At 42.8% G+C, this 16,976-nt stretch overlaps 1 protein-coding gene across 1 annotated transcript in view; it reads left to right on the forward strand.

Annotated features, from left to right (window-relative positions):
• The window catches only part of wwox (WW domain containing oxidoreductase), a 134,749-nt gene that overhangs the window by 10,845 nt on the left and 106,928 nt on the right, over positions 1-16,976 (forward strand). The window contains exon 5 of the mRNA XM_069702061.1: positions 1,697-1,803. Within this exon, the coding sequence (XP_069558162.1) occupies positions 1,697-1,803 (107 nt within the window). The remainder of the gene's footprint in view (positions 1-1,696; positions 1,804-16,976) is intronic.

Consider the following 16,976-nt stretch of genomic DNA (forward strand, 5'->3'; position numbering starts at 1 on the left):
AGCCCTTGTTATTTGTCATTGCAAATACATGGCTTCAGTGCTGCTGCTGTTGTTGCTGCCATATTCTAATTTGTTCTCCATTATGGAAAACACTGGTGCCGATTAATTTCACTTTCATGGTTTGTACACACAACAAGTGAGTGTGAGGTGTTGTTGTTTACCACAAGCCAGTAGCCTTGTGCAATTTATAAAGGCTGAAAGAAATGCATTAAAATAAGGCCATGTTCAGAGAATTGCTATACAAATTTTGGATATGCTATACCCTTAATGGCAGATATATTTTTAAGAATTTTATCATTATATTAGTGTTTAGATTAAATCACTGAAAATGCCCCACATGCAGGTATTTTGCATTGCCCTGAGAAGGTTTTATAACATGTCTTTCCTAAAGCCTGCTGCTACACCTGAAAATTTAAAGTGCATTTTTGTCCCGGGAGTCATACTGCTTTTTTTTTTTTTTTTTCTGTCATGTTGTTTTTATTTCCATTTCCATTTGCTGTGAGTGGAATGATCTCCGCTCACAGCCACAGTCCCCTCCATTACACCTAATAAGGTGTCATATAATTTCATTCCATGCTTCACTTGTCAGAAAGGGATTCCAATCCTACTCCAATTTTGAGTTTTAATAGATATTAGTCCTTAACGCTCGCCTCACAATTAGGCCCCCCAGTTTTGCTCTTAATGAAAATCAGATTAAGACATATAATCTAATTACAGCCCATATTAATCCACCCTCTTATACACTCGGCCTCTCAGATCCTTTTTGCCACAATCAATTATTGAGCCTGTCAATTTGTCAATCAGGACACTCCCTCTCTATGTGTGTTTACGGTATAGTGGTTTGTATTTAGAGGTTGGAATAAAAAAAATATATGACTCTGTGCTGTTGAACTTTTCCAGGACACTTTGAGGGATGGTAAATGTCAGAGGAAATAAAAATACGGTGAAGGAAAAAAGTTAATCTCATAAATTAATTCAACCTACGGGAGGAAATGACCCATTTAGACTTGTAATTTAGAAATGAACTTCTCTCCCTCTATCTTCAGTTTTTGTCAGTTTTATCGTGACTTCATGATTTGGATGGAGCCATGAAGTAGTCTTGGACTGATAAATTCTGTGCATATCTGTGGACCTCGTTTCATGGGAGAAATGTCCTTATCAGAGGCCCTTTGATGTGCTGAAAAACCACACTAAGGTTCAGTTTGAATGTCATGTCTGTTCGATTGATCATTTGACTACTCCTATTATGACCCATGTTTTCATAATTACTGCCATCACTGTGTAATTATTAACATAATTAACAACCGACCTCCCTTCCTCTAACCCAGCACGAGCAGCAATACCTTCGTAGAGCCGGCAGTCAGATCCAAAACTTTATCTAAGACGAGACGAAGAAGTCTTAAACCACAATAATTCAATCAGTTTCATCACTTCAGAGAGAAATGATTAACTCCCTCTACTAGACCACTGGGTTACTCAATGAAAGGAATTATATGGAAAATTGATGGGGATTTTGACTTGCATGCCCCCACCACCAACCCCCCCACCCCGTTACATTCAACCCCTGAGAATCAAAGTTATCTTCAGAAAAAACTAATCTAAGTATTGCTCGCTTTCATTCTTTTTTTTTTTTTTTAATCCCTCTCTTCATGTCTCCCTCTCTGTCTGTCTGTCTGTCTCTGTCCTCCTGTCTCAGGCTTTGAGACAGCCAGGTCTTTTGCTCTTCACGGTACCCATGTGATCCTGGCATGTCGAAACCTGTCCCGGGCCACCAAGGCAGCCAGCCTCATACAGCAGGAGTGGGTAAGTGACAGTTGAAGTGATCCCTGATTTTTTTCTGTAACCTAAAAAGCTCAAAGAAGCGCAGCAATGTTATTTTATATTTTTCATATTGACAACAAATCCATTAAAACACCAAAACCGACAATGAGCTGATGCTACAAAAAGGACTGTGTGTGTAGCTCAAAGCATGATACAGCAGCTTAAAAACACATCACACCATCTTGTTGCCATAAGTACTCACTAGCATAACAAATGTGTTTTATCCATGACAGAAAATAGTCCCAGACAAAAACAGTATTTACCCTTGTTCAAATGTTATTTTTTTTTTTATAAATGAGCTCGGGGCTGAGAGCCATAGACAGGCTGGCAAAGTTGGAAAGTGCCATCCAGACTGTAAGTATTTGGACAGTTAGTTCTTCAGGCTCCGTGCTTTTGCACATTCAGTTTGGAATAAAATACTGGTTACTGGCTGCATTAAATTTGATATTTAATACAGCCTTTTTAACACTTATTGCCCAAGGTTTAGGGGCTGAAAAGTAATTGCCGAAGCACCGAGCCCAAAGAAAAAAAAAAAATCTAGAACTGTCCAAATATTTATGGTCGATATGAACCGATATGTCTGTCCAACATAGAAGAGGCATTCCTTCCCTCTTTTTTCTTCTAGTATGTTTTTTTTTTTCTTGTATAAACTGGAGTCTAAGAACAGAGGAAATACTAGAGGCTAGGTAGAAAGCAAATTTGTGATTTGGGGCCATATAAATACCAATTGTTTCAGTATGATTTGCAAATGTGTAACAATTTATGTCATAGTAACACACATGTTTGTGACATGAAATAAAGATTTCTCTATAATTGACATTTCCAGGTCTCCCCTGAAAAAGAGACCTTTTTCTCAATGACAGTAAAGGTTGAGGTATACATGTTTATGTTCTTACAAACTGCCTGCACACTTGACAGGAACGGAGAGGAAACTTGTGTGTGAGTGTCTCTCTGTAAAGCAAGTGAGAGAGAGTTAAACGGAGGAAGGGGGAGGGAGAAAAAGTGAGAGGGCATCTGATAATTACCTGAGATTATTGCTCTAATATCGCTGCGCTTGTGACATGTCCCCAGATTTACGAGTGTGGGAAAATAAACAAGTGAAATGTGGGTGCTGGAGCAGAAAGAATAAGCCATTAGCACTGGGTTGATTACAGAGAGCAGGACTTGAAGAAGAAGGAGAGTGAGTGCTCAGAGCAGATATGAAGAGAGACGCTGAGAGGGAGGAAAAGAGGGGAGAGAGAGGGAGACAAACGCCTTTGAGCGGGAGTAGATCTGCAGTGTTTAAACTCACCAAAGTCTCTAATTGAAGTACGCCCCTGGGGCTGTCAGTGCTGCTCCACAGTGTGAAATCCAGTGCTTTGTCTAAATAAGTGAGGAAAAGCTCCGATCCCAGTACCAGATTTTGCAGTCAAATTGATTTGCAGGCTTCACACCTGCCACAGAATTATCCAACATGTGAAATGTTGATGAATTAACAAATAGAAATAATTGCTTAAGAATAAACGATTGTGACCTCTGTGGTGTAAATGATAACCCTCTCTATTTGTAATACATTGGCATGTAGCACGCGCAGATTGTCAGCAAATTAAAACGGTAATAGAGCTTGATAGAGCTCAAATACAGCACGAGTACTGAATTAACATTCCCTAAGATCACTCTATATTTCCTTTTCAAGGAATCCCCCTATTATAGGCTAATGAATAAAAGTCACAATATCAGAATAAATCTTTGCTGCAAATTCTCCCCTCTGGCGACATTATTAATAGATTCAGGAGAAGAATAGAGAGGAGTATTAATCTTTAAGATGATGGATGGACTCTGCTTACCTTCCCATGCTCCTATGTTAAGGTCATTTTGATAAGAGGGTATATTTTGGGGTCCTCTGTACAAAAGGTCATCATATCTACTTCCAGGTCCCTCTCAGAGTTCCGCTCTGGTTGCCAGGAGTGGAACTGAGTCCCGATTGCACAAGACCCCTGACCTCTAACTACCTGCTTACTATTACTCTGAACTCTCTCTGTCTCTAACCCTCTCTAACCCTCTCTCTCTGTGTGTGTGTGTGTGTGTGTGTGTGTGTGTGTGTGTGTGTGTGTGTGTGTGTGTGTGTGTGTGTGTGTGTGTGTGTGTGTGTGTGTGTCTGGCTGTGTGGGCCAGTGTTGCTGCTCAGAGGTGAGAGTGATGGCTCGCTCGCAGCGCAGGGCGGTGTGGTTCAGCATAGCGCCGTGTACTGACAGTGGGTATAATAGTGGGGTCGCTGATGGATAATAGGAAGGTCAGAACAGCCAGGAAGCGTAGGGTCAGGGGGCTCATCCTTCCCAGCCAATCATGCTGTGTTCTGCCAGGAACGGCTACCGTAACAGAACAATACACTTTACAGAAGATTCCTGGAAGAGAAAAATCTGTCCTGTTCCTCTGCTTATTATTAACTAATTTGGAAATATTTGTTTCTACTGTATATTTTACACATTGACCTAATTATTTATTGAAGTTCGACCTTTCTTTTTTTCTTTGTGTTTTTGCAGTCTTTTTATCATGTGATTAGTTTACTGCTGTTTTCATGGTGAGACTTTAGCTGCATCTTCTCTGCAGTCCTGATTGGAGTACAATATGTTGTTTTCTCTGTGTCTATCTGAGCTGTGAGGAGAAACCCCTCCAGCAGGCTCATTAGGGGACTTTAGAGTGGCGGAGTGGGGATAAACATTTACCTTATGATTGTGTTTTACAATAAGCCTGATGCTGGTTGCCTTTATAGGGTTGAAAGGGGGCTGTTTTTACAGGCTGTGACGAAGCCACAGTAAAACCAGGGGATTATCCAGCAGATGGGTACTGGAAAAGATGGAGGGAGAGCAGAGGGACATGGGAAGACAGAAATGAGGAAAATGCACATAGTGAAGCATGGGAACACAGATGTGGTCCGAAAAGCAAGATACATTCATTGTAGAGACAAAAACTTCATGATTCATGTGCACTAATAAATTAAATTATCTTGACTGTATTGCCATATTTCTTTCGAGGAGCTTTACAGTGCACACCTCTAAGCTCTGCAGCTCTTGGCCTCTGTCCTGCGCTTGAACTTGCATGTCATTTTACCATAGTCCCTTACCTATCCATCTCTTATTCCACTCAGGGTACCAGTAGGTTAAGTAGCTGGTTAACAACCAAAGTGTTGCCTGCGTGCCAGAGCTTTATTTTTCCTGATCGCCTTTAAAATTATGCTTATCTTTGAGTCCAATGTCTCCCTTCGAGAGCTGTAATGGACTCCCCTGAGATGTAGCCCACTGCTTGGTGGGCCAACAAAGGCCCTTGGCCCCTGAGTAGAATACACACACACACACACACACACACACACACACACACACACACACACACACACACACACACACACACACACACACACACACACACACACACACACACACACACACACACACACACACACACACACACACACACACACACAAACATATGCCTTGGTCTTATTTTGTAATTTCTTTCTTTCCTTTTTTTTTTCTTTTTGCAAAAATGCTCATTTCTACAACACATGCTAATGAGATGCTTTGTAAGGGCGTTAATTAGCGAGTTAGTCACTGATTGCTGTGCTTGTTTTTGTTGTGTGTGTGTGTGTGTGTGTGTGTGTGTGTGTGTGTGTGTGTGTGTGTGTGTGTGTGTGTGTGTGTGTGTGTGTGTGTGTGTGTGTGTGTATGGTGGTGGTGGTGGTGGTGTGGTATTAATATGGCTGTGTGCTGCTGAGGAGAGTTCTGTCAGGGTCTGCTCTGGAACCAATTAGGCTAAAGCTCAGTGTCCACTGAGGCTGCTGTGAGAAAAAAGCCTGCTGCTTGCAATGTCAAACAGCAACATTAACACAGGCCAGAGAGGCAAAGCAAGACAGGCAGACAGAGAGCTGATAAGTAGCGGTCATTCATACAGGCAGGCAGACCGCCTGACAGACAGTGAGCTCCTCGGATGAATATGAAAATTAGGCACAGAATGCACTCATGCCCTCTATCACAAACTTTTATTGTTCTGTTCACCATTTATCAAATCTTTAGATCTATATAAAAAAAAAAAAAAAAAAAAAAAATATATATATATATATATATATATATATATATATATATATATAAATAATCTACTCTTGTAGCTGGTTCCTGTGCTGTAGGATAAGGTTACATCAGGATCAATGAGACAATGTTCCTTTCCAAGCACATGCTATTTCAGGTGAAGTGACTGGATTTTTACAAAGCAGAGATGGAAAAGGTTTCTAAAAGACAGACGGAAAGAAGACAATGTAACCTTGAAGATGTCAGTACATAAAGTTGTTCCCATACCTTCCAGATGCTCCATCTTGCCAACTCTCACCGGCTTTCCCCTGCTCGTGGTTTATGATTTATAAGAGAATGCCACCCGCATATGCGTCATGGTACATACAGCGGTATGAGGTGGCAAAGTTTGAGATGAGTCTCACATTTCTTCTAAAAGAAATGACTGTGTTCATTTGGCTACATGCATGCGTTCAGACCGTTTTCTGTCACCCTCAGTCTACCTTTAACCTGAATCACACTGGTTTAGAGAGGGAAAGTGGTGTGTGTGTGTGTGTGTGTGTGTGTGTGTGTGTGTGTGTGTGTGTGTGTGTGTGTGTGTGTGTGTGTGTGTGTGTGTGTGTGCGCGCGTGTGCGCGTGCGTGTGCATGCCTGCATTTGTCCATTTTGCCCCGTGCATAACCTCCCATGTCAGTCTGACAGGCCCTGTGCCCCGCTGGCCACCACGCCATGCCACGCTACAGCCACGCTCCTCTCGTTGAGGCCAACAGGAAGTGACACATAGGAAATGCTGACCTGGTCGGTGGCAGCCCCTCCAAGGCCTCAGGATGCTGCTCTTTTAGTTACTGTTCCCCTCTCCTCCCTCGCACCATCCACTTTCTTTTATTTTTTTCATCTTCCAGAAAGGCCTCAAAAGACTCCCTCTCCACTCACCTTTTGGTTCCCAACCACTTTTTCCTCTTCTTTTCTCTCCCAAAATGATCAAGGAAATTGCAGCCCATTTCCCAGGTCACTGAGCAGGTCTATAGCACTCTCCTGTGTTTCCAGAGTGTCCGGTAGATCAGAATTAATCATTTTTAGGTCTTACATCTTTCAGGATTACATCTTTTTCTCCTCATCATTTTTTTTTTCTTCATGTGATTTACCTTAAACCTTAAATGTCATCATCTTGCGAACATCCTCACCAAGCTTAAATGCATTCCTTTTGACATAAAAACAAAAGCCAAATTTACCCTGTTGCTTTAATTAAAGCACACTTGCACGTTGCTCCTCAACTAATTTTATTTTGCATGTGGTTTTGCTGACATATCAGCGTTGAAGCTCGCATAAATCCGGTGGAGATTGTTGTTGGTGACGTCAAAGCTTGTACTTAAGGAGCCCAAGAGCCTCTTTTCAGATCGTTCCCAGTCTATAGCAACATTACACCTGCGCTCCCACCTCCCCCTGCTCAGTCCTCTTCTCCAGTACATCCTCTAAATCACTGAGGGAGCGCTGGTTCTCCCTTATTTCCAGGATAAGGCAGATAGCAAATCGGTCTGCCTCCTCCACATATTAGTCGCATGTGTCTGCTCCTCCAGGGAGACCTTCTCATCTCTCTTTATTTACTTATTTGTTTGTTTTCTACTTGTATTGTGTCTGTGAAGTGGGAATAAAAAGGTCCCACGTCCTCAACTATTCTCTACTTCAGCCTGGCACTAAAGAGAGCAAAAAGGATGGATTGAATGAAGGTGCAATTGCGATATGTAAATTTGATGAGGAAACCCCTTTTCCCTCAAATTTATCCAGCTCTCATTCCTTCAACAAGCGACCACACAGGGCTCAGGAGCTGCAATAGGATTTACTGTAATATACCATTGAGCATTTCTTTACATTACACTGGTGACGGTTCCAATGCAGCTCGTGGGAATACTAAAGGAGGCTTTGTATAGTATAGACTGTTAGTATAAAAGCGTACAACTTGAATACCTTGAAGTTTTACAATAGTAAGCATTTTGTGCGTGTGTGTGTCCGTGTGCGCGCGTGTGTGCGTGCGCGTGTGTGATCGTGCATCTACGTAATACACTCCACAAGTTAAGTATGTATGCACGTGCACTTCCGTGCACACAGATGCATGTTGCACACACCCATCCACATGGTTTGTATTTAAATGCTTGATTATGCATTTTGCATAGCTTTGGGACATGCATCACTCTTCCCAGACTGCTAATAAAGTGACCAGGGAGATGGGGAACCTAAATGAATCCTAAAGTGCCTGGCTTGCATTCCTCACTCCCTCACTCTCTCTCACTGCTCTGCTTAGTTATTCCAGCCCGTCGTGAAAAGCTGTGCGCCGCTCAGCTCTGCTCCTCCTTATGTCTGTCTGCTATAGCCAGGTGCTCCGTCTCCTGAAGAGGTGTGGTCTGCTCCTAATTGCCTGGACCACAGTGAACTATGGGCAAATGCTCTGTGTGAAGGAGCACCATGGAGGAATAATTTTGAATAAATCACATAGTTAGCCGGTTGATATTTTCTGCTAAATAAGCAGTTCAGCAGCCATCTCACAAGGAGGTGTGAGCGTTAGAATGATGGGTCACTTGCCATAGGTCATGTTGGGGAGGATTTAAATGATTTAAATGATGTCACTGCCACTGAAGGGGACAGGTTGAGGAAGGATGTGTAAGGCAGCACCTCTTTGTTGTTTGAACCTGACAGATTCTCATCCCTCTGTCTTTCACTTTTCCCTCTGAAGGAGGGCCCATAGCCCTGGGATGAGGGCTTCTTATGATGAGAGAGGTGAGAGGTTGCCTGGATCTCTTTCACTCCTTCTCCCTCTCCTTTTCTCTCTGCCAGCAGAGAATGTTTTTATTGAAGTCTGAGAAGTGCTGACCACAGAGAGACAAGTCCAGCACACACGGTAATGTTTTAAATCAAAAGATGAGCCAGTTGTAATAAGCTGCAGCCAAATAGACTGAGGCTTAGTTGATGTCTGCCAAACATAGTAATGTTGAATGCAGAAACCATCTGGCAACTGGCTATAACATTTATCCGCTATTACCCCAAGCTCTTTTAGCATCTTTAGCACAGTTTGAAATTAGCACAGGCTCTCAGATCCCATGATAAAGTTCAGAGGAGATGCAATAGGCTAATTAGATGTAATTCTGTGTTTGATGTCTCTGTGAGATTTAAATTGTCTGATGCTGTCTCTCGTCATCTTTCATAACCCACCAAGAGTATATTCAGACATGAGATGGGAACTTAATGAGTATGTGTCTGTGAGAATGCACGTGTATGTCCATGTCTGATTGCGTTTCACATGTGAGAGATAGAGAGGGGGGGGGGAGGGAGAGACTGTGTAGCCTCTTGTCAGTTTGTGTTTGTCGTGAAGGACAGAAGGATTGTCCACTAATGAACGGACAAGTACGTCACAACAAGTCAACAGCTGCCATGTCCGACCAGTCCGACCCGTAAGTCACAAATTTCAATGTCAGACAGATCAAGAATAACAGTCACAAAGCTCTCTCCAGTCAAGTGCCCTCTCTGAAAGAAAAAAAGATGCTGTTGTGAACATGATGAGAATAGACTGTTGAATCCTGTATGAGTGCTTTGTTTTTCCTAAAAGCAAAACCACTACGATAATAAGCTTTTTCAGACAAGATGTGACCTTTTTAAAAAACAATAAGCACTTAGAAATCTTGAATTGCCTTTGATTTACCTGGCATACATGTAGAATATAATAATAATAATAATTATTATTTTATTTTCCCAAAATCAACATATTCTGTAGCGTTTTGGTGCAAAACTTTGCAAATGATCTTTTTTGCCAATGCAAAATGTTTTTTGCTGGTATTGCTGAGTGTCTGAGCCTTGTCTTGGGTTTATGGGATATCCTCTGCAGTCAGGTCTCATGGAATTGATACCAGTGAACTGCTCCAGGCATCCAAACAATCCTGCCCCAGGCATAGCTATCATTATTTTCTGGGAAGTTGTGTGTGTGTGTGTGTGTGTGTGTGTGTGTGTGTGTGTGTGTGTGTGTGTGTGTGTGTGTGTGTGTGTGTGTGCACTTGTAAGTATGTATATCTGTGGGTTTGTACTGTATGTGCTTTGACACAGAGTTAACACTGGTTTACAGCTTAATCAGTCTGTGTAACTGAATGCATATTTATCAGAGAGAAAATTCATGCTCAAAGAATCAGACCTCAGCCCATACATCATTATCAAACACACACTTGCACGTGCACATCCTTCCAGACGCGCGCACACACACACACACACACACACACACACACACACACACACACACACACACACACACACACACACACACACACACACACACACACACACACACACACACACACACACACACACACACACACACACACACAGAGATCCACATTTCATTAGAGAGGCAGATTCAGGCAGCAGTAGATTAAAAACAACGTGTGTTTTTACAGGTCCATAAATCAAGCATGGGACGAGGGGGATTCATTTAGAGAACACCAGAGTTGTGGCGTAGTTGCCCTCACGTGACTAATGCTTAACTGCGATACTTTGATACACTGCCTTTTTATTAGTTTCATTCTCTCCTGTCCCATATCAGTGATTATCTCTCAGCTCACACTTGACTCGCGGAGTAGGTTAGATGTTGTATTCATTTTTGCTGAACATTTTGATGATGAAACAACCAACCCCCAGTCTAAATGGTGATTAAGTCTGCACACTTTCAAATGATTAGGCCTACAGTGCAGAATTAAGGCATCCTAATCTTATTCAGCTTCATTGCATGGGATTGATGTCGTGTTTACAGTTTAAATAAACCACTGTGTTACTTTATTTTTATACGACATCTGCTGTTTGGAGGAAAAAGTCAGGTCATATTCTTTACTCTGTTCATCCATTGAGCCGGTTCGCCTGTGGGAATGGTGGAAGGAGAGCAGGACTGTTAATCTGTTCTTACTATTTGGATTGTTCATACTTTCAAAACGGTACCTGTTTTTTAATGGTGTGTGAAGCACATACCTATAAAATGTTTTGTTGATCAGTGATGTTCTCGAGTAAAAGCAACATCACCTACACACACACACACACACACACACACACACACACACACACACACACACACACACACACACACACACACACACACACACACACACACACACACACACACACACACACACACACACACACATATATCCTGCTTCATCTACAGCTGTTGTCTGAGTTTCTCTAAGGCTGAGCTGTGTGCTCAGATGTGTTTGTGGGTGTGTAGTCCCCAGTTTCAGCCTGACACCGGCACTGACACAGAGAGCAGGTGTAATTTCCCCTGCACTAAAACCCCAACAAGTGGCACCAGGGGAGAGAGGAGCATATTACAAGTTCAAGCGGCTATGCTCCCCTTTACCACAGAGAGCTACAAGCTCTCCTGACCTGTGACCAGGCATAGCCCCATATATTTTGTGTGTGTGTGTGTGTGTGTGTGTGTGTGTGTGTGTGTGTGTGTGTGTGTATACACGTTGAGGGAGGCTCAGGGGTGTCGGAGCTACCTCGCTGTTTCTTTCATAGTGTAAAACGTTTATTAGGGTCTGGACCTGTTTGGGGGGCCGCAGGGCAATATTATTCCACATGTTCCAAGTGAGAATTGAGTGTGTGTGTGTGTGTGTGTGTGTGTGTGTGTGTGTGTGTGTGTGTGTGTGTGTGTGTGTGTGTGTGTGTGTGTGTGTGTGTGTGTGTGTGCGCGCGCGCGCGCGTGTCTGCGTGTGTGTGTATTTACTGTACAACTTTTAGATAACCAGCTCTATATAGAGGCAAGTTAGAAGGTGAACAGGTTTGGTAAATATATCAAATACCTCTGTAATAAAACCTGCTGTAAACCAGTGAACACAATTTGACCTTTAACCTCCTGCTCCCTAAATCACAGTGGTACACAGTATGTAGACCACATGGTCCCTGCTGATTAATTCTGCAGTGGACCATAAGGAGGAAATATGCTGTCTTAAACTCAAGCTTTTTGTTCCATGAGGGCTGCCATAGTGGTTGGATTATTTCTTCTATGCATGGACAGAAAAAAAAGAATATTCAAGTAACTGACCATTAAACCCTTCTCACAAACATTAATTGCCCAATCAAAGCTTAGCAACCGTAACCAGGCACAGCAGGCCTGTCAAGCTGGATTTCTCTGCATACTAAAGCAGTGTGGATTGGGCTGTTGTAAGGACAATACTCGATACACAAGGAGTTTGGAAGTTTGTATCTTTTCCACTAGGTTTTCCCGAGACCAAAAATAATTGAGCAAAAGTGGAAAGAACCGATTAAACAGTGCGTTAGTCTGCTTTTAGGACAGTGCAACTGTTACCATGCACAGCTACTACCTGCTAAAACACGGCAGCTGGAAACATTTACAAGTCAGCCAGACACTGCATTTTCAATCAACTAATGGACACAATGTAAGGTAGCATTAATTAAGCTAATAAAATCAACTTGCTACCTAATCTACTAGCTAACAACTGTCACAACTGTCCGCAGCTAGAAATGTAAAAGGCTGCTATTTTTTCTGAAGATAAAAACAACTACAAACTGCCATTGTTATCACTGTAAACTGCATGTGAGCTGTTTGAGAACGGAGGGCTTGACAAGTTTAAGGCAAGCTTGTTTATATTGCTCCATTCAGACATGAAGCAATTTAAAGTGCTTTACAGAGGCATAGAAATTCATTAAAATGAGATATTAAGAAGAAATATAAATGACATTCTGAAGAAAGAAAAAGTCAGAAACAAAAGTGTAATCTGGAAAAGCCTCGTGTTTCAGAAGAAAAGATTTCAACTCCCTTTAGGATTTTCAAGAGCAGATATACACTTTGAAAACAAAATGTCTAAAAATGCTAAATATACGATCTATTTCATCTCCACTTGATCAGAAGAGTTCCTTCTCTTGTCATCTACAGCTATGTTTTGTAAAACAGAGAGCTGTCATAGGACAGAATAATTTGACAAGCCTTTGTCAGTCCTACAGGTCTGTCTGTGGCGGTGAACGGTGAACCGAGATAATTGGTGGCTGTCATCTCTCCTCTGAAGGGCACTGCTGCCTATTAATACAGTGTCATGATAAATTAGCCCAAATAAAACCCTACACACAGCGGTGAATGATAAACCTCTGTCTGTGTGAACGTATGCGGGTACATGTGCTCTTGGATATTTGCTCGAGTGAGTTTGCCTCATTAATTTCTGGTAACCAAATCTCCATTAGGTGTGAGTGAATGACCGAGAAGAGCCAACTAGGGCAAGGTAGAGGACTGGACTGATGCGCAGAGGGGAAAAAAAAAATCATGTGAGATGAAGAGAGGAGAAAAGTATGGGTGACGAGAGGGCTGGAAGGAGGAGTGGGGGCGGGGGGCTCGGTTGCTCATCTATTACATTGCACAGCGGCCCAGGGGTCGGCTTCAGCAAGACTGATTCAGAGCTATTGGGTTTGGACTCCATCTCCCATAAATCCTGGCATGTGACGCTGATGGATGTGGGCCATAAAGCCTCCTGTTCTGACATGTGGAGAGCAACATGGAGAACCATGGGAAAATGTGAGTGCTCCAGGTTAATGTCAACGAGGCCTGGGAGTGAAGAGGGGATGATGGAGGGAAGGAAAGACAGGGACAGCCAGAGATCAGAGGTGTGCAGACGGGGATTGAGGAGATTGAGCGGGCCGAGAGCAGAATTTGAAAAAGCAGAGCGTTTGTGGTAACACTGTGAAAGAGTTTGCTGTGACATTCGCAGTAACTCATCCTCCTGGTTTAAAAATCATATTACTTAGAGTGCAGTAATTAGCCCCGTCCTGTTTGCTAAACATAAAAACATGTAAATACTTTTTAATACTCTCCTATCCACAGGTTGGTAATAAGCTGCATGGCTACATCACAATGTTCAGCTGAAGTGTTAGAGTTGTTTTGTATAGTGTTTATGCTTATTTTGTTATTGTGTGACTCTGTGATGCGTGACCAAGATGAATATATCTAATTAAAAAAAGTCATGTGATTATAATAGGCCCAACTACAGGAACTGCCGACCTGGCTAGACAGGAAATGGAGACATGTACACTTCCTCATTAACAGAAGCCCATTTGAGCCATAAAGCACCATCCCAATACCCACAAGGAAAATGCTCTGATTAGAGGGGTGGAGGGGCAATACTGCCCTAATGAAGGCTTCCCCCACAGTCATTTATGATATTGGTATGGGTAGTATGGTGACTGGGCCTATGGGAGGAGCTGACTTACTGATGGACGTGAGCTAGCAGATGCAGTATATTTGTATGGATGGGAGAGTTGAGAGGGCCAGGGGAATGCATATCCACAACTCATTTGGAGGAGTCAGTTTTACTAGGTTGTGGCTAATGGAGATGAGCTTGTGTTAAGCGCCAGGGGAGACGCACATTTTACATAAAACCAAAAGAGGTCTGAGTGCCATGAGGGTGTGTGTTTGTGTTTGTGTGTTTACTTTATTCTGCCATTTTTTTTTTTTTATAAAAGCTTTCGCTATCTAACGGAGAAAGAAATGATTGACAATGACATCACTTATCATTAGCATTTTTGTTCTTTAAATTTACATTTTAATGAATTGATAAATGATAAAAAATACATTGTGTTTGGTTTAATCTTGCAGAGAAAGACTTCAGTCAAGATTGTGTTTGGAGGGTAATCTGCATTTTTTTGTGCCTCAGTTACTCAAAGGGCGAACTCAAATTCCTTCTGTCTGACAAATACACGCAAATTACCAATCTTTGCAAAGTTTTTCAGCCTTTCAAAGGATTTTAACAATGAATTTTGGGAGAGTTGGAAAGTGGTATGTTTTTATTAGCACCGCCTTGTGTAGAAATAGCTATTATGTGGTCCGGATAATGGGATTTACATCGTATTTATGAGGCTTTATTTTTTTGACCTGTGGTATTGTGCGTGCCTTACTCTCATTATGGTGTTTTGTAAATAGCCTGGCGTTCTGACTTTGCCATTTTGGTGATGGTATTGCTCTATAAACTTGTAGTAAATGCATTGGCAGTCGCTGAATGAGTACCACTTTTGAGTCAGAAAAATACAAGTTGTGTAAATTGGAAAAAAAAAGCCTATGAAGGAAAAATAAAGACACACATAAACATAGATTTTAAACCCTTACCAATGCCTTAGACAAATCTTAGAATAAACTAATTCCCTCCCCACTACAGTATCCTCCTCTCAGCTTCCTAATTTCTCACTTTTTCTTGTCCCACCCCTCATCTCTCCCCCCCACCATCACCGCAGGAGCTACCTGAGGCCCTTGTGTCCACCTCATTCATCACCTGGGTTTGATTCCTCTGCTTCGAGAGAGAGAGAGAGAGAGAGAGAGAGAGAGAGAGAGAGAGAGAGAGAGAAAGAGTTGAGGAGGAAGAGTAAAGAGTCATAACAAACCCTGCTCTGTTCTCTCTCTTTCTTCTCTACCTCCCTTCCTTCAGTGTGTGAGGGAGAGATGAATGCAGCCAGTGGAATTAATTGCACTCCGTTACTGAAGATCAGCAAGTTTGCACTGTTGGCGTGCTGATCTGCCATATGGCTGCCCACTAGGTGAACACTTTGATTAATGTTGCCCACTCCCCATTTTTTCCCCACTAATACTTGATTCTGATAACTGAAACTCGGCTCCTCATTCTGCGTCTCTCCATCTTCAGCGCTCACTCTCCCCCTGTTTCCCTTTTGTTCAGTGTTTTTTCTCTGCTCACCTGAGCCATCTGTACTTGCAGCTAAAGTTTAGTTTCCAGTCTCGCCCCTCTCTTTCGTTGTTGTTTTTCTACAAGCTTCGCTTACAAAGTTTTTGCGCGATGTGGCATTGTGGCAGTGTGGAGAATCGGTGAGATTAGAGGGAGGAAGAAAGGCCAGAGTGTTTGTGTAAGAGAGAGGTTTGGAGCTATGGGTACGCGTCCTTCGCTGTTGATTAGGCCCCTGGTGTGTTGAGTGTTTCTCTATTAGCCTCCTCTGCCTCTCGTATTCTACTGTGCGCAGTGACTACTCTGTAGCCCAGAGGTCTTAGACACACACACACACACACACACACACACACACACACACACACACACACACACACACACACACACACACACACACACACACACACACACACACACACACACACACACACACACACACACACACACACACACAAGCCATGCACACAGTCAGATAGGACTCTGTGCTGGGGTCCAGGCAGTAACAAGGAGTTGAACAGATGCTGGAGTCACAATATCAATAGGGCTGACTGTAGGTAATAATACCTTAGCAGGGTTCAGCCATGAGACAGCGCTAACTAGAGAGGCAACTCTCAGGTGGAGCATTCGCTATCTGCAAATCACACACCGTGTGTGTGTGTGTGTGTGTGTGTGTGTGTGTGTGTGTGTGTGTGTGTGTGTGTGTGTGTGTGTGTGTGTGTGTGTGTGTGTGTGTGAGTGCGTGCGTGTGTGTTTGTGGGTGCACATACTCCCATTACACGTAAGAGAGAGCACCTGTTTTTTTTGCAGGGGTGCATTGGGATGGTGTCAGTGCCATCATCAGCTCTGAGATAAAACGTTCACACCTAAGGTCAGAAGTTGAAGTTTCTTTCTTTTTTTTTCTTTTTTTTTTTTCTGCTATAATGAGGCAGCAATACAGAACACTATGCAGACATCTATGCTGGAAGATCTATTACAATCACGCGGGTGCTTTGTTTTCCCTCTGTTTTATGGCCTGTTCTTGCTGCTTGTCTATTTTGGTCATCCTCAGTCTTGTTAAGTGCTGCCATTCTCCAGTGTTTGGATGTGGCCCAGAGGGCCCTTAGTGAGACCAGGGGCTGTGAATGAGCTGCGAGCCCCAGCCAGGGGGTGCCCACGGTAGGCTGCCAGCCCCATTAAATCTCCCTGATTACCTGGGGTGGCTGCGGTGTGATGGGGGTGTTACCAAGGTGGGGGGCTCTCCAAAGAGGCTGATTGAGATGCAAATGGTGGCCATAACTCAGAGGTAATGCAGACCTGAGCACCCTTTGCCTCGTCCGTTCTTGCTCCCCTCACTCTCTCATCACTCCCCATTTACTCCAGCATAGGAGGAGGGACTGTTATTGTCTCAGGATAAAGTTAGATATTTATCATAGGA

Source organism: Brachyistius frenatus, unplaced genomic scaffold, assembly GCF_029030835.1.
Source record: "Brachyistius frenatus isolate BFR_SWC_R1_liver_20210118 unplaced genomic scaffold, ASM2903083v1 Contig_39, whole genome shotgun sequence".
In the NCBI taxonomy this organism is placed as follows: Eukaryota; Metazoa; Chordata; class Actinopteri; family Embiotocidae; genus Brachyistius; species Brachyistius frenatus.